The sequence below is a fragment of the Dermochelys coriacea genome, chromosome 14 (genome assembly GCF_009764565.3).
Source record: "Dermochelys coriacea isolate rDerCor1 chromosome 14, rDerCor1.pri.v4, whole genome shotgun sequence".
NCBI lineage: Eukaryota > Metazoa > Chordata > Testudines > Dermochelyidae > Dermochelys > Dermochelys coriacea.
The window spans coordinates 20,500,923-20,522,403 of NC_050081.1; the positions used below are offsets into that span (position 1 = coordinate 20,500,923).

General features: G+C 42.6%; 1 protein-coding gene across 1 annotated transcript in view; it reads left to right on the forward strand.

Annotated features, from left to right (window-relative positions):
• Positions 1-20,888, forward strand: part of METRNL (meteorin like, glial cell differentiation regulator) — a 33,997-nt gene extending 13,109 nt beyond the window's left edge. Inside the window, exons 3-4 of the mRNA XM_038371654.2 lie at positions 19,127-19,186; positions 19,965-20,888. Coding sequence (XP_038227582.1) covers positions 19,127-19,186; positions 19,965-20,281 — 377 coding nt within the window. The 3' untranslated portion in view covers positions 20,282-20,888. The remainder of the gene's footprint in view (positions 1-19,126; positions 19,187-19,964) is intronic.
• The last annotated feature ends 593 nt before the right edge of the window (positions 20,889-21,481 follow it).

The window sequence follows — 21,481 nt, forward strand, 5'->3', positions numbered from 1 at the left end:
AACTCCAGAATTGATGCACTGTGACATTCTGACCAATGGCCTTTGAGAAGCAGGAAAAATCTCATTTGCTTGGGTTGTTAAATGAGATTCTTTTAATATTTACACTTACCCCAATAGCCACAGGTGCTGACTTGCTCCACCCCGAGGCCCCGCTCCCACTCCTCCCCTTCCCCCAAAGCCACACCCCTGCTCTTTCCCCTTCCTGCAGCGAAGCTGATCAGTTGGGCTCACTGAGCAGCTAATTGGTGGGTGCTGAGCATCCACTTTCTTTCTTTTTTTTTCCCCCGTGGGTGCTCCAGCACCCACGGAGTTGGCACCTGTGTCAATAGCCCTACAATAGATACCTTGACTACATTAGAAAGGATTTTCCAGTATAGCTATACTGACAAAGCTTCTTAATAGAGACTCAGCCTATACCAGCAAAAGGATTTCTGTGAGTCTTATAACTACCTCTACATTAGGGCTTTTGCTGGCACAGTGGTGTCAGTTAGGCATAGGATGCCCCCCCCCCCAACTGACATTGCTATGCTTGCCAACGTTTTTAGACCCAAACTAAATTTTCTACCATAACAACATAATACATTCAGTTTGTAAAAGCATGGAGGTGTATTTAGGACATTTTACTCCTCAGGACTCTGATTTTTAGTAAATACGCCAAAGTAAGAAATTACAGTGATAAAATGTATAGAACTTTTTTATCCTGGATCTTTTGGGGGGGGGGAATTGAGGTAATTTCAGCTGGAAAAAAGTTGCTATTACAGCTGTCGAGTAAGGACCAGATTTGGATTCACTTATTCATGTTGAGAAGCACCTCACTTAAGTTATTGGTATCTAGCCCAATGTCAGCTGTATAGTCAAACTTGAATAAGGAAGTTTTTTACCACTTCACATAACAAAAGAACACAGGAGGGGTTACCCAATAAAATAAGTGGGCAGCAGGTTTAAAACAAACAAAAGGAAGTACTTCTTCACACAACATACAGTCAGCCTGTGAAATACATTGCCATAGGATGTTGTGATGGCCAGAAATATAACTGGGTTGAAAAAAGAATTAGTTAAGTTCATGGAGAATAGCTCCATCAATGGCTATTAGCCAAAATAGACAGGGACGCAACCCTATGCTCTGGGTTTCCTAAGTCTCTGGCTGCCAGATGCCGGGACTGGAAAATAGGGGATGGGTCACTTGATAATTGCCCTGTTCTGTTCATTCTTTCTGAAGCATCTGGCATTGGCCACTGTTGGAAGACAGGATACTTGGCTCGATGGATGATTGGTTTGATCCGGTATGATCACTGCTTGTTTGTATGTTATGTTCTTGTAACTTGATTGCTGGAGTTCACTAAAAATATTCATGTGACTGTGAGTTGTTCTGCGCTAGCAAAGTCAAACTTTAACAGAAATGTTCTTTATCTTGATGACATCTATCCATTATAATGCAGGTTCTGCTACCCATTTTATGAGTTTCCTTTATTAATGCCCAGTAACTAGCTGAGAATGTTTATAGCTAACTGGAGGTGCAACACTCAAATGTTTAAAAAAAAAATTGGATAAATCCAGTTTTCTAATTGAGAACAATATCCAGCTACTTCCTGTAAGCTGTTAATTCACTGGCTCGGGCTGGTAGAAAGTGTTGGTACAGTGCAAATATTTAGAAGCTTTCTTAACTCCCAGTCAGCTATTTCCTGTGCCTCCCTTGAGCACTATAAGGGGTACAACAAGACACTAGAAGTGGGTCACCCTTCCACCCCAGAATTATGAAAATGCTAATAGCATCCGATGAAGTGAGCTGTAGCTCACGAAAGCTTATGCTCTAATAAATTTGTTAGTCTCTAAGGTGCCACGGGTACTCCTTTTCTTTTTGTTAATAGCCTTTAGTTACTGCAGTGCCCTAGGGCACATCTTCACTGGTCAACTCCACGGGGGGCGTAGCTCCCAGCACTGGTGCACTGTCTATACTGGCAGGTTACAGCGCTGAAACTTGCAGAGCTCAAGGAGGTGATTTTTCACACCCCTGAACAAGAAAGTTTGTAGCGCTGTAAAGTGCTAGTGTAGACACGCCCCTACTCTGGTCTAAATTTGGGAGCAATCGCACCTTCTGCCTCTTGGACTAGTGGTGTTGCTGATTCTCATTGTCTAAAAGGGCAGGTGCATTTTGCATTGTTCATGGCCTAGCAGTTGGCGATGAAGCAACATTGCTGTGCTGGGCATTAACCCTGCAAACACTTAGGGATGTGAGTAACTTTAGGCTGGATTTCTCATGTGCATAAGAATTTGTGGGATCAGAGTATTGGTGTTGGATTACTTTCCCATCCACAGTGTGTGTGCTTATTGGCTATATTGGCAAAGAGGTGGTGGAAATGAGCACGGCTCCCAGAGCATTTTAACTAAAAGCTCAGTGATTTGTGCAATTTACAGGACCTGCCTTGTGAATCAGTGTCATTGATGAGAACCATTGGTGAGGAGGATTACGAGGACTGCTCTTTAATTTCCAGTAGGGCTGTTGATTAGTCACAGTTAACTCGCGATTAACTCAAAAAAATTAATCGTGATTAATTGCACTGTTAAACAATAGAATACCAATTGAAATGTATTAAATATTTTTGGATGTTTTTCTATATTTTCAAATATATTGATTTCTATTACAACACAGAATACAAAGTGTACAGTGCTCACTTTATATTATTATTTTTGATTACAAATATTTGCACTGTAAAAATGATGAAAAGAAATAGCATTTTTCAATTCACCTCATACAAGTACAATAGTGCAATCACTTTATTGTGAAAGTGTAACTTACAAATGTAGATTTGTTTTTGTTATATAACTGCACTCAAAAACAAAGCAACGTAAAATTTTAGCGCCTACAGGTCCACTCAGTCCTACTTCTTGTTCAGCCAATCGCTAAGACAAACAAGTTTGTTTACGTTTATGGGACATAACACTGTCTGCTTCTTATTTACATCGTCACCTGAAAGTGAGAACAGGCGTTCACATGGCACTTTTGTAGCTGGTGTTGCAAGGTATTTACCTGCCAGATATGCTAAACAGGCGTATGCCCCCTTCATGCTTCGGCCACCATTCCAGAAGACATGCTTCCATGTTGATGATGCTCGTTAAAAAAATAGTGTGTTAATTAAATTTGTGACTGAACTCCTTGGGGGAGAATTGTATATCTTCTGTTCTGTTTTACCCACATTCTGCCATATATTTCATGTTATAGCAGTCTCGGATGATGACCCAGCACATGTTGTTCATTTTAAGAACACTTTCACAGCAGATGTGACCAAAATGCAAAGAAGGTATCAATGTGAGATTTCTAAAAATAGCTACAGCACTCAACTCCAGGTTTAAGAATCTGAAGTGCCTTCCAAAATCTGATCGGGATGGGGTTTGGTGCATGTTTTCAGAAGTCTTAAAAGAGCAACACTCAGATGCGGAAACTATAGAACCCAAACCACCAAAAAGAAAGAAAGAAAGAAAGAAAGAAAGAAAGAAAAGAAAAAATCGACCTTCTGGAGGCATCTGACTCAGATAACAAAACTGAATGTACGTCAGTCCTCTCTGCTTTGGAAGGTTATTGGGCAAAACCCGTCATCAGCAAGGATGCATGTCATCTGGTATGGTGGTTAAAACATGAAAGGACATATGAATCTTTAGCGCATCTGGCACGTAAATATCTTGTGATGCCAGCTACAACAGTGCCTTGCAAATGTCTGTTCTTACTTTCAGGTGACATTGTAAACAAGAAGTGGGCAACATTATCTCCTGCAAATTATAACCTTGTTTGTCTGAGCAATTGGCTGAAGTAGGACTGAGTGGACTTGTAGGCTCTAAAGTTTTACATTGTTTTATTTTTGAATGCAGGGTTTTTTTGTACATAATTCTACATTTGTTAGTTCAACTTTCAAGATAAAGAGATTGCACTACTGTACTTGTATTAGGTGAATTGAAAAATACTATTTCTTTTGTTTTCTACAGTGCAAATATTTGTAATAAAAAATAATATAAAGTGAGCACTCTTCCCCTTGTATTCTGTGTTGTAATTGAAATCAATATATTTGAAAATGTAGAAAACATCCAAAAATATTTAAATAAATGGTATTCTATTATTGCTTAAGAGCGCGATTAATCGCAATTCATTTTTTTAATCACTTGACAGCCCTAATTTCCAGTGAACATCAGAAGCTTATGAAGCTACAATAATAGGTTCAATAGAAATATGTTCTGGAATTCAGTATGTTAGCAAATCCTTTGGTGATATTTCCCAGCTCTCTGCGCAGGATTAATTCCAGTGAGGAATCATTCAAATTTCAAAGCATTCACTACTGTAAATCAATCATTTCTTTTCTTTTTATTATTTCTTCTTTCCTAGAATCCTCTGTTTGTCAGATTTGTTAATTTTTACTAAATAACCCTCAGAAAAGCATTACAAAAAATTCTCTGACTCTTTGGGATTAAGGCCATGTCTACGCTAGCAAGTTTGTAGCAGCACAGCTGCACCAATGCAGTGGCGCCATAAGATTGCTCGTATAGCCACTCTATGCCGACGTAATGCTGTGCACGCTACCCCAGTGAAATTTATGTTGTTCAGGATGGTTCCCTCCCCCACTATCTCTGAGCAACATAAGTGGTAGTGTAGACATGGCCTCAGTTTTGCCAAGAAAAAAGAATCACTTGCTGTGGTCCATTTGTGTCCACACAAAGCAGTGGAATATGTTTCATAGCACCTCATCAGCCAGTATTCATTTGTTGATTGCATAATTGGCTTCAAACAAATAAAGCTGCATTTCAAGCCAAACCAAGGCTACACCCAGAAACAATTGCTTGTGGGTGAGCTGCCTCCAGCTGTGAGGCTTTTGAGGCAGATTTTCAGATAAGGGTAATAGGTTATTAGGAAAACAAAATTGTACTTTCTTCCCTTTGCTCATCCTCTTCGGGGACATGCTCTTAAAGCTATTTTTTGTTACCTGTGCCCAAAAGATGATGAGATCCACCAGCCAGATGCAAATGAACTATGCAAATGGCTAAAGAACGAAGCAAATGCCACATACTTTTTTAAAAAAAGTGAAACAAAAATTGAAAGGTGGAGGATTTACTGTGAGCTGCAGTGAAGCTATTGTTATTGGCAAGCATCTAGTTTAGCTTGATTGGTCATTTGTAAAGTACATGCTCATCTAAGCAGGGAAGCTACAATAGGATTATATTTGAGAAACCAGAAACTTGTTTGAACCATTTATGTGACTCTAGAGATTTGGGAAAAATTTGCAGTAGTTGGCAGAGATGGTGAAATTGAATGCACAAGAACCCCTTTCTGAGAACTGAGTTCCCCCAAAGTAGTGGTAACACATACAATCTTAAACTATTTAAACTGGGAGGTGGGGAGGAAGGCTTGCAGGGCCTGAATGAAAGGTAGAAAATGGAATGTTGCTTGCATCAACACCTTTAAAACTTTGGAGGAGAGACCCAGGGTTTCAAAAAGGACTTGTGTGTAACATTTTTTATTAATAAAGTCCCATAGAATGCTTCACCCCATTACCTGTTTTCATGTTTCCTGAGTAATATAGAGGGAATTTGGTACTGGATCCCCCTTTCTTCTTTACTCCCTGTACTCCAAGCGTAGTATACAGCTGTGGCTGCCCTTTGATGTTGCCAGCGCAATACAGTCTGCTTCTTCAGTGAGCGGAAGAGGTGACAATAGAGTTGTAATGATAAATACCCAGGGAGAAGGTAGAAGAAAGTAGCTTATTTTAGCTGGACTTCCCATGAATGCACTTAACTTATTTCTCAACTCAGTGGGCAGTCAAAACCAATAAGCAATCAGGTATGTTATCCAGGCAGCTGGGGTTCTGTTTGCTTTGACCCTTATGTATAGCAGAAGATAGCCCCACCAGCAGAATTGCTTGGCAGTCTCTAATAATGCTCCTTGCTTGCTCTGCAAAACTGTTTAGTTTGCTAATTCCTGAGGCTGTAGTAAAAGAAAGGACTGGTGATGGATGGTGGGGAGGGGATTGCATCCCCCCTCCCCTCCCCACTTTGGAAGGAACTCTGTTACTACTGAAATGTGCTCCAGGTTTTCACATGTGGGAACCTGGTTTTAATAAATTGCAGTGTAGAAAACCTCTTGATCTTTAATCTGCTACATTATTTACAGTAAACACAAAATATATAATGTAATACAGCACAAATACTTGGAGTTTGTTTAGGGCTTGACTTTCACTGCCTTAAACCTTTCAGAGTTTCTTGTGCAGTTAATGGTAGCAGTTTTATACCCATTTTGCCTAGGTGTAAATGCCTATAAGAGGTGCAGGGTAATGTGGAAAGTCTAGCCCATCTGGCACAGAAGCATGATCTTATAACACAGAAGAATCCTGTGTTGTGTTCCAGTATATGAATCTGTCAAGCCTTGCAATCAGAAATGAGCATGTAACTTTGAAGGGGAAAATAAATGTGCCCATCAAGAGCAGTGATGTTTCAGAAAATGTCTTAAAAATTAGTGGATTTTTATTTGTATTCCATACACAGACCCCAGAATTCTCCCTCCCATAGAGGAATTCCACTGCTAAAACAGGACTTAAAAAGGGCTCTTATGTCTTTAAAGGCTCACTTAACCTTTGATCTTTCATTACTTCACTTTCAGGTTTAACTTTAACCAGCTTCTTGTCAATTAATTTCATTCCACTCAGATCCATACTACATATGGGGGGCAGGAGGGTGGTTGAAAAATTCCTGGCAAGCATCCAAATTGTGTTAATCGGCACCAGCTCTCTATTTTTTATTATACTGATACCAGAGAGCAATGGGGAAATTCTGAAACTAGAGCAGAGCATCTGATTTACCATATAGTTTCATTAACACAGGAGCATGAAATGGGTGACCTATTGGAGAATGTCTACCCTACAGAGCCTATACTAGCTTAGCTATGATGGCATAGGTCCTAGTGTAGATACAGCCTATTCTGACAAATGGAGTTTTTCAGTTGATGTAGGAATACCCCCTCCTGGAACGGTGTTAGCTGTGTTGACAAAAGACCTCTTCCATAGACATACCTGCATTTACACTGCGGGTACTGTTGTCATAGGTGTTTCAGTCAGAGCTGTGTTTTTTTCACAGCCCTGACCAATGTAGCTACGCCAATATACCTTGGAAGTGTAGAACAACCCTTAGTAATATCTTGTCAACTTTAGATTGACATCCTCTATGAGGATTTCTTTCTTTCTAACTGAAACAGCTTTTTAAAAAAATATTTTATGCATAATTTCATGTTCCCCTCAGCCTGTAGCTAGCACATCATTCAGGGAAACTGAAACTTATTGCTACTACCAAGACCTTCCAACACCTACTCATCAGGGGAGGGAAGTGGCTGAGTCATCAATTTCTGCTGAATTTAATCTTGTTTTAAAATAAGTTTTCCAGTCCTCCTGATGATAAAGATAACTTTGTGAGCTGTCTTCCTGAGTCTTCAGACACACTGCTCCAATGCCACTGATATTGCTCATGGCTATTTTATGCAGCAAGGAAGACCAAAGTTAATACTCTGGTCAGTTTCACTATTACTGTTCAGAAATCTGTAGAACAGACAAGATTCGTGTCCATATCACACTGCTGCTGCTAAGAGAAGGCAAGAGTAGTAGTGGTGGAGCTTGTTATAGGAAAGCAGGAAGGAAAACTGGATACTATGCTATAGGCAGAATGTTCCTTTTCCCTTCCAGCAGCTAAAAGATGGAGAGCGTCAAATGTCTGAGAGTTTTACTAGCCAGAGGCTGATATAAAAGATGGAATTGCTCATTTGCGTCCGGGGTAACACTCTATAGAAGTCCCAGCACTCTTCTGTTTTCCAGCAGCTGGGAGATTACTGGGCTACTCAGCAGGGCACACTGCCCGTGGACCTCACTGGTAGTGGGAGCACCTTCTCTTAAATTTTTATAGACCTCAGGCAAATATTGCCTTTTGACTAGTAAAAGCTACAAGCTCTGTCCATTCAACTGGTAGATGCCTGAGCTGCTCTAGGTCACTTGTGTGGAGATGATGCTTTTGCAAGGGGGCAGCTGGTATGCACAGTGGAGCAGAGAGGCATGAACTGTGGGATAAATAAACACATGGGTTGTTTTTTTTTTTATGGCTTCATATCAGTGTTTTGTGTACATACAGACGCAACAATTCCCACCAGCTCGGTTCACTTTTTAATTGAGTTGTGGGGAAGAGAAGCAGAGAAATAGCTGTTAAAGATTCGCCTCTACAGCAAAATGAAACAAAATAGTATCAGTTCTGTGGAAAAAAACTTCTGCTAAGTCCTGCCCTCTCGGGTAGGAACAATGCAAGGGGTTTAGCTGAAAATTCAGTCTGCACAAGTGATTTTAAGCACAGAAAAATATTTATTATGTGCAGCCAACTCTGCTCCAAAGGGCTCATTGCAGGCAGGTTTAACAGGAGTTACAGGAATGGTGGTGGTGCAATGGCTGATCCGAATTCGTGCCCCTCTTGTAATCAGCCTGGCTGAGGCAGGAAAACCCTGCCCCTGCTTGGCTGAGTCAGGCCTGCCTGGGTCTGAGGCTAGCGCAGAGCCTCTTTGAAGGCTTCCCCTGGGAATAGGTGGGCAAAGAGGAACAGGGAATGAGTCAAGTTTCGTCTCTGCCCTTCTTCCCGTGTGTGTGTGTGTGTGTGTGTGTGTGTGTGTGTGTGTGCGTGCGCGCGCAACCCCTTGGTGTGGGTGTGTACAAGCCCTTGCTCAGGGCTGAGCCCGAAGGTGCAATTTATCCCTGTGTAAAGCTGCTTGAATAAAAGAGCTGTTCTGCATTTTCTAAATAAATGCATGTTTGTGCATCTAGCTGGCCTTTGATCTGTTTTAAGTTATTGGATCTGTTGGAGTGTGTGCTGTGGCTATGAACAGCAGAATGAGGTTAGCTTGCCAATTTTAAAATAAATAGTACTGAAGATCCATCGTTGCTTCTGCCAAGTGAAGTTTCATTTTGAAAATGATGTTTAAAAATCTGGCTCATCTAAAACTAAATCCCTTCATCAGGAACTGTTGATGTAAACCTGCTTCTTCAATACTTAGAACTTTAATGCTCTTTTGGAAGAAGTTTCTATTAAAAGTTAAATTTTGATTTAAGCGCTCGCATGGATTTTATATTTCTCAGAGTGCAGAGGTCATTGTGTCTCCAACAATAAGGTTTAGATTGTGCTCCCCCAACCCCTTCTCTCCAGGAAGGAAGTGGAATGAACTCAGGCCTCTGGGCACAATCCATGACACAGCATCTTAAAGTCTGAATTTCATTAAACTTATTTGCAGGTTAAATTACTTTTGGAAAATTAAATACCATAGTTCCAGTCCCTGCCTAAGGCTTGTAGATTTGTGTATGTTGAACTGAACACTGAAAGCAAGTTAAGCCAGATAATCAGAGCTGATTTTTTTTAACCTTGTCTTGCTGTACTTTTATTGTTATAGAAGATAAATGCCCTCACTTTCATTCTGTTAATTCAAGGCTAGATATTGTCTTCTTTTGCTTTTTTGGCAGTGATCCCTTTGTGTAGACACCGTTTTGGAACCGTAACACCCAAGTTTCAGCAAAAGGCTCATTTGTAGACTCTTTATGTATGCTTTAGTGCAGGGGTGGCAAACTACGGCCCAGGGGCCACATCCGGCCCTTCAGACGTTTTAATCTGGCCCTCAAGCTCCTGCTGGGAGTGGGGTCCGGGGCTTGCCCTGCTCCATGTGTGCTGTGGCTCTGCACATCTCCCAGAAGCAGCAGCATGTCCCCCTTCCAGCTGCTACGTATAGGGGCAGCGAGGAGGCTCTGCACGCTGCCCCCGTCCCAAGCGCCGCCCCCACAGCTCCCATTGTCTGGCAACCACAGCCGATGGGAGCTGTTGGGGTAGCATCTGCAGATTGGGCACTGCGCAGAGCTGCCTGGCCACACCTCCGCGTAGGAGCGAGAGAGGGGACATGCTGCTCCTTCCGGGAGCTGCTTGAGGTAAGCGCCTCCTGGAGCCTGTACCCCTGACCCCCTCCAGCACCCCAACCCCCTACCCCAGCCCTGATACCCCTCCTGCCCTTTGAACCCCTCGGTCCTACCTTCCTGCACCCCAGAGCCTGCACCCCCAGCAGGAGCCCTCACCCCCCCACACACCCCAACCGCCTGCCCTACCCTGGAGCCCCCTCCTGCACCCTCATTTCTGGCCCCACCCCAGAGCCTGCATCCCCCAGCCAGACCCCTCACCCCCTCATGCACCCCAACCCCCAATTTCGTGAGCGTTCATGGCTCGCCATACAATTTCCATATTCAGATGTGGCCCATGGGCCAAGAAGTTTGCCCACCCCTGCTTTAGTGTCATGACTGACAAGATTTAGGCCCCAACCATTGGTTCATTGACCTACTATGTGTGCCAACTATTAGATTATCATGGGCCAGCTGTAGAAGGAAGCCATAGTGTTTAGTATCATGACCTTTGTTCTGGGCTGCCATTTATATCTCACTCTGAGGTTACCTGCTCTGTTCAGTTTAGCCCTGCTTAATGACACTAATAACTCCCAACAAAGACTGTAAGCTCAATTTATCCCACATGTGACTCCATCAACTGCAGCAGAATTCTGTATACAGGAGTTTTTCCCAGTATGTCAAGTGAGTGACTCTCCTATTCTGCTGGTGAAAGAAGCAAAGTCATTCTCAAACCTGCATCCTGATATTATTTAGCTGAGCACATGTTCCACTACAGTATGTTTGTTATACAGTTTGGAACTTTCATAGTAAAACATTAGTATAGGAAAGTTGCAGTGTTTGCAGAGATTCATGTAATACTATCCAAGTAAGAGACAGGAAAATGCCATAAAGCAAGGGAGTGAGGAGATGGCTCCTTTGTGTCATGTGGTCAGGAGTCATTAACTTCTGCCACAGCTGTGGAGAAGCTCTCTACGTTAGACCTCCACATTTTCTCCATCAAGTGATTGAAATGTGATTTTTGTGGCTGGAGGTATTGTCCAAAGTGCAGGTGGCTTGGATTTAGTTCTGTTGACATGAGATCTGTTTGCGTCAGAATTAAGATGACTGCCCTTTCACAATTCAGATCCAGGTGCATTGACGCCATTTCAGACAGCATTTTGGGATGGGGTCAGGCGGGTCTTAGAATCCAGATCCAGAACGCTGATGGGAGGAGAAGAGTTGAAGGCTTATCTAGAGCAGCACTTCAGACTTCTGTGATAAGTGGTGCAGATTTCCCCTCCTTATGTGTTCCTTCTCCACCACCCTTCAAGTTACATGGTGGGTTAGAGCTCCCCAAATCGAATGAGAGATAGATGGTGTATTGGTTGATGCAGGCATAGTCATAGTCTGGTAAATGGAACACTTGTCCAGAAACCTCAGCTACCACTGGTGCAGAATAGTGGCTTTTTGGACTGAAGTTCATTTCCTGGGAAGATGTTGAACTCTTCCAAAAGGAGCCTAAGACGGCCTTGGGAAAATTAACTTAAGGACCTTCTCTGACTCGAGCCAACAGGAGTGGGATTGGGCCACGGAATAGGAATATTTTGTTTCTCAAATATTCCACCACCAGCAGAATCATTGGGACAAAACTCATTTTGCTGAGTCTTAAGTAGAAATGACTCCGTGAGAAATGCATATTAATCAGTGGCCACATCTGTGCATTTTAAAATTAAGTTTAGATCACAGGAATCACTGATGATTAGTATTTTGAAGCAGTTTGTTCCATGTGGATTTGGTGCTGACATTCCCTGGAGACTGAAGTCCTCTGGTGGGGCCCCAAAATAAGCACAATGCATATTGCTGCTGTGCAGAATTGCTTGCACTGCCCTAAACCGACCTGGAAGGAACACTTCTAGGAATATAAGGGACAGTTCAGTCTCCCAGGGCCCCCTTCAGTCCTTGCTCTGTCTGCTGAGACTGCCAACTAGGGGGACAGTTGTGACAGTGGTTTTCCTGGGCTGAGCTTGACTAGTAGGCATTTTTATTAGGAATCATATTTATGTGATAACACCTAAGGACCAACAAAGAATGGGACCCCATTGTGCTAGGCACTTCACAAACAAAGAGCAGAGAAGTCCCTACCCTGAAGAGTTTGTGATCTAAATAGACCAGACAGACAGAAGATGGGGAAAAAAGGCTGTTAACACACAAGCAGAGTGATGATCAATGTGATGGCAGCAAATGTTAGGTTAGTTCCATAGTTTTTGGGGGTCTGTGTTTAGTTAGGAGGGATAAGAGCTTCAGCCAGGCTTGGGTTCTCCCAATGTGTTTTAAAGTTAAAGCTAGTGTTCATCTGATTTATAAATAATCCTTTGAAGGGTTGTTATGTGAGAGAATGCCATCTTCTATGGGAATGGGAAGTACAAACAAACCACTGTTACCCTCCCACTGCACCACAGGCATGCACTCCTACTTCTTGAAATCAAAGGATATGCCTCCGAAGAGTGGTTTTCTGCAAACACTTTGCAGTAAGCCTTTCCATTTCTGCCTAAAGGGAAACCCTGTCTGCTTGCTACCTACCAGCAAGGTTCTTGTAAATTTCAACATGCAGGCTGCTGATGCAATAGGGCAGAGGGGTGGCATGAGGTGGGCTCAGTAACCAGACATCTTGGGCTTGTTGAGGGGATGTCTCATGAGAAGCTGGAATTTATCACTACTGGACACCTGGCCTAGGCAAGATGTTTAACGATGAACGGTTGGACAAAAATACAAGTGTGGCTGAAGATTCTGCTTATTCGTGGTGGTTTGGAAATTCCTGTCATTGGACTCATTGTCCTCTGCTTTGCCTCTTGTGCAGTTATTTGCCTCTATATTGAAGGGGTATGAAACAGACATTCTGATCTGGTAGCATTTGACACCTACTTTGCCCAGTGTAAACACTGAGTTATGGAACAAGGCATGGGAGAGTCGAGATGGCTGAGGATAGTTATTTATAAAACTTATGGTACATTATGGTAGGTAACATGTGTTGTATGTGTTCTGAAGGGCCAGTGTGAGGATTCCAGAGGGAAGCAGATTATTAGGGATTTCATCTCAAAATGTAATCTCTTCTGAACCATCACCTTCCTCAATTTCAGGTAGTAGCAGCAGCAGCTCACATATGGCCATATGCATTTTGGAACTGCTACACATCAGGGGAAGAGGGGCGGCCGCAGCTGTAGATTTGGCAGATCCCAAAACCTGGCTTTGGGACTCAACTGTTGTTCCCCAGCACCTGCCCTTGACTCTTTGGCTCCCTAAATGGTGGGAACACCATTTTTTTATCACAAGATGCTGTATTAAAATCACACTTGAATCTAGTCTCTGTGTCAAATGATATCTCTTCCAAACCCATTCATCTTTACTTCCTTTCCAGCACATGCTGTTGGGAAGCCCTTTGAGCTTAGAAACACCAAGCAGTGATCACCTGCATTTGCAGTTTATCAGCAGTCTCTCTCTCTCTCCCTCTCCCCTCACCCCTTCTATTCCCCCTTCCCCCCATTCTCCCCATGGGAAGGACAGAGAGACAGGTTCAACAAGTCTGCTGGCCAACAAGTGCAGTCTATTGTTAGTATCACCATGTCCTCCTCAGTAACATCAGGTTCAGAGGGCAAATCGCTCAAAGCAGCTGGGGACATGACTGTTAGCTTGTGAGGAATGATGTAATTACATCCCCCTCTGCAGTGAATTGAATAGAGAGGCCTTCAGAGGCACTGGCTTGGGGGGGCTACCTCAGGTTACTTCAGGTCAGGATACTGTCAAAATCCATCAGAGGAATTCCCAATAGATTTGGCAGCCGACATGCACAATGCAGGCATTATGCCACGAGCGCTATAGTTGAGTTACAGGCATCTGGGATTTGGAGGGAACTAATAAAATGTTGCTTTTTTCTTCTGCTGCTGCATGAATTAAGGCTTGTTGAATTAATGAATTTTAAAAAATCAAATTGGTTGAAGTTTGGGGTTTCTTTTGTCTCTAGTTCCGATAGCTCAGTGTTGAAAGTGAGAGAACCTAGTAAGCCACAAAACTTAGTCAGCAAGCAGGGGATGCAGTGTGGAGTGTGGGTAGAATATCGTCCTGCTGTGATTTTGATGCTCTTCTCTAAAAACTGTGCAGGTTTCTTCATAAAAGAACTTCAATCAGATCCTAATTCTCCTGGGACAAAATAAGTGTTTTGCATTTTTGATGTAAATAAATATGCTGTCCACATTGTAGGATGGGGCCAGGGTGTGTATGGCATTCTGGCCTTGGATGGAGAAAACATGGCCAGCCAACAGCCTGTATCAGATGTTAAGTATGGTAATATGTGTAAGTCAGCGCTAATTTAACACATCGTATGTGTTATACCAGGTGTGGGCAAAGTCAGCTCCCGGAAGCAGCGGTATGTCCATCCTCTGGCTCCTTCGTAGAGGTGCGGCCAGGTGGCTCTGCTGTGTGCTGCCCCGTCCGCAGATGTCACCCCTGCGGCTTCTATTGGCTGCAGTTCCAGGCCAATGGGAGCTGCGGGGGCAGCACTTGGGATGGGGGCAGTGTGCTGAGCTTCCTGGCTGCCCCTATGCATAGGAGCCGGAGGGGGGACATGCTACTACTTCTGGGGGCTGCACAGAGTGGCCCCCAATCCTGCTCCCCCGCTGGAGTGCCAAAGCAGGGCAAGCCCTAGATCCTGCTCCCCAGCAGGAGCTCGAGGGCCAGATTAAAATGGCTAGTGGATTTGGCCTGCCAGCCATAGTTTGCCCACCCCTGTGTTATACCCTAATAAAGCACAGGTTTTTAAAAATTCCACAGACATCCCTGGGATTTCTTGCTCTTCATGAGACTGTATGAAGTTGAATTTTCCATTTTAATGACTTTGAATGTATTCTGCCTTTTATGGTCAGTTGGCCTCAGCAAGAATCAGTGTCTTATCTCTCCCCCCGACCCCGACTCCCACCCCAGTCACACAGACTCATTGCATAGTATACCTGGTGGTCTGAATGCAAATGACAAAAAGGTGGTAGGGATGCTGTGAAGGGAGGTGTTCTAGAATATGCTTTGTGTTGCCACCATGGGCGGTGCTACAAGTAGTTCTGAATGTGCTCCAGCACCACTAAACTACTGTGAATCAGCTTGGAACTGGAAAGGAGTTATGAGTAATGGTTTAGTGGCAGGTGTACTAAGCACCCCATTTTGACCTAGAATCAGAGGCAGATTAGGGATTTGTGGGGCCCCTGGGCCAGAGCAAGTGCAGTCCCCCTCCCCCTCCCCCCATGTTCCTGCCAGGAAATGGGGTTGGGGCACGGGGGCTTGCTCGGTGCTCCTGCTAGGGAGTGGGGTCGGGATGCCCATTTTGCCAGGGGCCCCCCAGTTGGCCTAGTGGCTAATCTGCCGCTGCCTAGAATTTGAAAGGAAAAAGTTAATATTGTGCTCTCTCACTCTAATGTCCATTCTTCTGAGAACCCACTGTTATCGGGACCTGGTTCTATATTTCAAATATACTAACAAATGTCCTTATCTGTACTACTACCATTAGACGATTAAAATGTAAAGAACCTTTAATGTATCATTTTCTTTTCAGATCTAATGCTCTTATTTGTATTACACTCTGTTTTGAGAACTAAACTGGGCTGGTTGTTCTCATGTGCAGATATTTTGTTTGGGTTTGTAAGAGCTACAGAGAGATAACTGGATCTAAACACAACTGTTTTCACCGACATTTTACAAATCATCACAAACCTAATACAATAAAATGTTTTTTTGGTCTGGACTCCCTAACTTTGTCACATGCACTGAATTGGGGCCATAGCAGACTGTGTAATACTTAAGCAGGTGCTCCAGTTCCATTAAAATTAATAACAGGTTTCAGAGTAGCAGCTGTGTTACACTATATTTGCAAAAAAGAAAAGGAGTACTTGTGGCACCTTAGAGACTAACAAATTTATTTGAGCATAAGCTTTCGTGAGCTACAGCTCACTTCATCCGATGCAGAATGCATCCGATGAAGTGAGCTGTAGCATCCAATGAAGTGAGCTGTAGCTCACGAAAGCTTATGCTCAAATAAATTTGTTAGTCTCTAAGGTGCCACAAGTACTCCTTTTATTAAAATTAATGGAATTAAAGTACGTGCATAAGTGCTTTGCTAAAGAGGAAGACCAAGGACAGAGTAGGCCTGTTACTCAATGAGGGGGGGAGAAGACAATAACAGAAAATGTGGAAATGGCAGAGGTGCTTAATGACTTCTCTGTTTCGGTTTTCACCAAGAAGGTGGTGGCAAGTGGACATCTAACATAGTGAATGCCAGTGAAAATGAGGTAGGATCAGAGTCTAAAAGAGGAAAAGAACAAGTCAAAAATTACTTAGACAAGTTAGATATCTTCAAATCACCAGGGCCTGATTAACTACATCCTAGAATACTCAAGGAGCTGACTGAGGAGATATCTGAGCCATTAGCAATTAGCTTTGAAAAGTCATGGAAGATGGGAGACATTCCAGAAGATTGGAAAATGGCACTGTATTTGCCTATCTATAAAAAGGGAAATAAGGACAACCTGGGGAATTACAGACCTATCAGCTTAACTTCTGTACCCGGAAAGACAATCAATTTGCAAACACCTAGAAGATAATAAGGTGATAAATAACAGTCAGCACAGATTTGTCAAGAACAAGTCATGTCAAACCAACCTGATAGCTTTCTTTGTCAGGGTAACAAGCCTGCTAGATGGGGGGAAGCGGTAGATGTGGTATATCTTGATTTTAGTAAGGCTGTTGATACTGTCTCGCATGACCGGCTCATAAACAAAGTAGGGAAATATAACCTAAATGGAGCTACTATAAGTTGGGTGCATAACGGTCTGGAAATTTTTTCCCATAGAATAGTTATCTGTGGTTCACAGTGATGCTGGAAGGGCATAACTAGTGGGGTCCTGCAGGGATTGGTTCTGGGTCCAGTTCTGTTCAATATCTTCATCAATGATTTAGATAATGGCCTAGAGAGTACACTTATAAAGTTTGTGGACGATACCAAGCTGGGAGGGGTTGCAAGTGCAAGGATGTGTTTTTTCACCCCCCTGAGTGAGAAAGTTGCAGCGCTGTAAATTGCCAGTGTAGACAAACCCTTAATCCTGCCTTGAATGCAGAGGACTGGACTAGATGACCTCTCGAGGTCCTTTCCAGTTCTATGATTCTATAAATCAGCTTATGTTAGTTTTGCTAGCTATCAGAAGGTTTGGAGGTTTGGTCTGGATACCAATCAAAAGAAATTGTTCTAGAAATCTCCCATTCAAGCTTTCTTGTGAGACTTCAAGTATTTCTTGCCTTTGGCTGGTTTGGGTACAGTGCTTCCAAACTTGACCGAAAAGTGGAATGCTATAAAATAGCACAAAAATGCTGAGTATGGGAAAGCGTGTTTCGGTTTGGTTGTTTTAATTGTAATCCTCAGAAGTTCTGTTTAGTTCATGTCTTTGGATAAAGGTTCAGGTCAGGGCCATTTTATCAAAACCACTTTGCCTGTTTTCTTAGTCTGTAGCTCTCAAGAATTTCACAGCCTGTTTTGAGTTATTCTCTCAGATCTCTCCTGCCCAGAAATGTGCATTTTGTGTTCCAGTTAATCCTATTAAGCAGTGTATTACATGATGTATTAATCATCCGACTGGTAGTAGTAATTATTCTCTTTGGATCACTGCTTTGATGGGACCTTGGAAAACTATTCAGATTTGCTGTGTCTTATGTTGAAGAACGGTTCTGCTGTCTAAAATAAGAAGTATAAAAGTTAAGCACTGAGGAAATAGCTAATCCAGGGAGCCTTGTTCATATTTGTCTAAATGTACCTCTGAGTGCAATGGATGAATTTGCTATCAGAGTTGAAAGTTGGCAAATCTGCTTATTAAATGTTTCAGATGATGATTTTGGGTGACTTTAATTTGTCTTAATCTCGGATTGTCTGACAAAGTAAACTTTGCTTTTTAACACTTAGCCATGTCCCCATTGTGTGATCTCCATTTAGCTGTTTTACCATTTGTAATAATACAGAGAGAATAGTACAGTTGATATTTTTCATTTTTCTTACTGATATTCAAGTGCAATTTAAGATCACATCAAGCAACAAGAACGTGCTCTGATTCTCAAGCATTCAACAAACAGACTTAATTAGTATTGCTAGATAGTGTAGACCCTGATAGTAAGCAAATTCCTTCACTCAATAGGGTATTATAGAAACATCTGTACTGCGACTACAGTACCTTCTCTTCAGAAGTAGCTGGCTGAGTACAAAGAGGAGCCACATTCTTGCATTGATTAGATTAGTGTAGGTTTCAGAGTAGCAGCCCTGTTAGTCTGTATTCGCAAAAAGAAAAGGAGTACTTGTGGCACCTTAGAGACTAACAAATTTATTAGAGCATAAGCTTTCGTGAGCTACAGCTCACTTCAGCTCACGAAAGCTTATGCTCTAATAAATTTGTTAGTCTCTAAGGTGCCACAAGTACTCCTTTTAGATTAGTGTAGATACTCAGATATTTCTAGCAGTCCAGGAAATGGTCTTTGTACTACTTGAGTTTTAACAGATATGGGCTTGAGTTTCCAGTCTGTCTTGCTGTCTTCAAACACATGCTCCCCCCCGCCCCCGCAATGTACTGGATCTTTGATCTGTTGTTAGGCTAAATGACTTGAGAAGTAACTCAACTACACTTATATAAATTATAGAAAGGAAGTTTTGCCCTAATACTTTAAATCCAATGTGATCTTCAAAGCTTTTACAAGGGCTTTGAATTCTACAGTGGATCATACTATAAACATACCCATAATACATTGCATCTGCACATATATATGCATTGTATAAACCCTCTTAAAGTATCTATCTATCTATCTATCTATCTATAATATGTGTGTGTGTCTATACACTTTAAAAGGGTTTATACAGTACATATAATACATACACAGTATAATCACTATATAGTGAATCTCTTAAAAATTCTTCCTGGAATATACATTAATCTTAAAGGTCTGATCCTGCAAGGTGCTGAGCAGTGAGTACATTCAGTTTCCACCGACTTCAGTTGGGTTGTTGAGCATTCTCAGCCACTTGGGTGACTGGACCCTGCATGTTTAGTCATTGGAATGTAAGCCACTTGTTTACTAACTCAAACAATCCCGCAACTTGTCTTCCGGTCTCTCATTATCTCTGCCCCCTTTCTTTCTAGCTCCCTGCCGTCCCTGCAGTGATACAGAAGTCCTCTTGGCTGTCTGCACTAGTGATTTCGGTGAGTTGTTTTTTTCTTCTCTGCTGCTGCTCCCCCATCCACTCCCCCTTAGTATGGTGGTTGCTAGATTTGGCTACAGAAACCGCTACAAACAATGATTAAATTTAAACACCAAATTGCAACAAACAGGGAACTTTCACCGGTTTCTGTAAACAAACTGTGGGCAAAGGGACACACAAAGAACCAAGAGAGAACATTTTTATGGGAGGAGACATGAAGGGCCTCAATTAAAGCCATTGTACTTGGCTAGCTCTTTCTATAGAGGACAAAGAGAGACCCAGCAACAATAATAGAGGTAGAAGTTCAAAGGTTTCTTGGGGGCATGCAATAGGATTTTCCCCTTGATGTCCTAAAATGGGCCACTAACAAAAGACCAAAGTTGTTTTCTTGTCAGATTTCTGAAGGGGGAAGTTAATGTTCAGCTAATAGTTGTAAGGGCGGCAACAACAAGCAAAATGTATTGACCGAGAGAAACATGAATATCCTGAACATGCTTTTTACTGTGGTGTAACTTTTTTCTTATAATTATTGTGTTACTATTTTTAACGCAACTTTCTAATGCTTGAATTTAAAGTAATAGAATCAAGTGGGCCTGTGTAGTCCAGGAGATGGGCTGCAAAGATTATAAATATCCCTCTTAGTCATTTGAACTTACTGGGTCACATTCAGAGGTGATGTAAGTGGATGTATTACTCCTGCTTATATAGGCGCTGAACTTGGATCCAAGCCTCCCAAAGCAGTTTCATGTAACCCTCCCTTTATTTTGTTTGTGTCCTAGTTGTCAGGGGTTCCATCCAAGATGTAACGAATGAGGCAGAGCAGCAAGAATCTGTAATAGATATCAGAGCAAACAAACTCTACAGGCAGAAGAGCAAAGTCTTTCAGCCCACAGAGGAAAATGGGAGCTGGCGGGGACAAATAAAGACCCCACTGGAATGTGGGGTGAGACCAGGAGATGGAGACTTCCTCTTCACGGGACGCATGCAATTTGGGGAGGCCAGGTTAGGCTGTGCCCCTCGTTTTAAAGACTTCCAAAGGATGTACAAAGAGGCAAAGGACAAAGGGCTAAACCCATGTGAAATTGGCCCAGACTGATGCCCCCTATTTGGCTGAAGATTGCTCTTAGCGCTTGGCCGGAACTAATTCCTGGCCCTGGTGAATGCTCTGAACAAAACGGTAATTAACTGAAAGCATGGAGAAATCTGGTGTGCAGAGTGAGAGCCACGCGGAATGTGTCCATGGAAGCAACAGAGGTACGAGCTCAGAAGGCTGCCAAGCAACCAAGGCTGGATTTTTAACCCATCTGGTCCCTATGAACTAAGTTATTATATTTTTTTAGCAACTTCCTTAGGAAAACAAGCAAACAGAAAACTCCAATGTCTTTAAAAAACCCAATGAAAACCAACCTGCCTTTGTATCTTTTTAATACTAATGTTTAAAATGTCTTAAGCTGATGTAGCATTTGGTATGGCGTATTCTGTATAAATGGTCGAGAATGTGATAGAACATGGTAAAATCATCTTAATGTTGATGCTTTGTAAAAAGCTTGGTGTACAATTCGAAGATGTTTCTTATGACAGAAATTTATGGAGCCAAATTCCTCTTTTTTTTATTTGAAAGAATGTACAATCACCGCCTGCAATTTTTCGTTCAGGCTGGCGAATAGTTTCCATTCCAGAGAAATAAAGGTCCCTGGATTTGACCTACATTGTTTCGACTTTTATTCTCCTTCTCCATAATTGTAGCCTCCACAGGTCCAGATGTGCATGTGGATCAAGCGTCCATATGCTATAGATTACTGCTTGCATATTTTTGTGGCTGCTGAAGCCCAAGTGCCTATGTGGGGTTGGGAACTGCAGTGGTTTTCAAAGGGGGAGTAAGATCTATTTTTGGAGATTTCTTAAAGAAACATATCCCAGGCAAGAAACTTTGAATGACTCTTGCTTTCACCTGTGGTAGGTCACTTGGGAAACCAGTCCAAAATAAATATTTCCTCCACCTGGGGCACGTTCTAGCTATAGGCAAACTGGGCAGCTGCCTAGATCAGCGGATTCTGCCTAGAGTGGCGGAGGCAGTGAGGCCAAACCTGAGTGGTACTTGACCCACTCATGATAGAGGGGCAGCTGGGCCAAATCTGAGGGAGTGGCGTTACAACCTGGTGCTTCCCCCATCCCGCCACCCCTTCTACCATAACCACTGAACCATCAGAAGGCTCACCACGTTCCTCCCGAAACCCCTCCATTCTAGGGGATAGCAGGGGGGCAGTATGCTGAAGTTTTGACTAGGGCAGCAGAT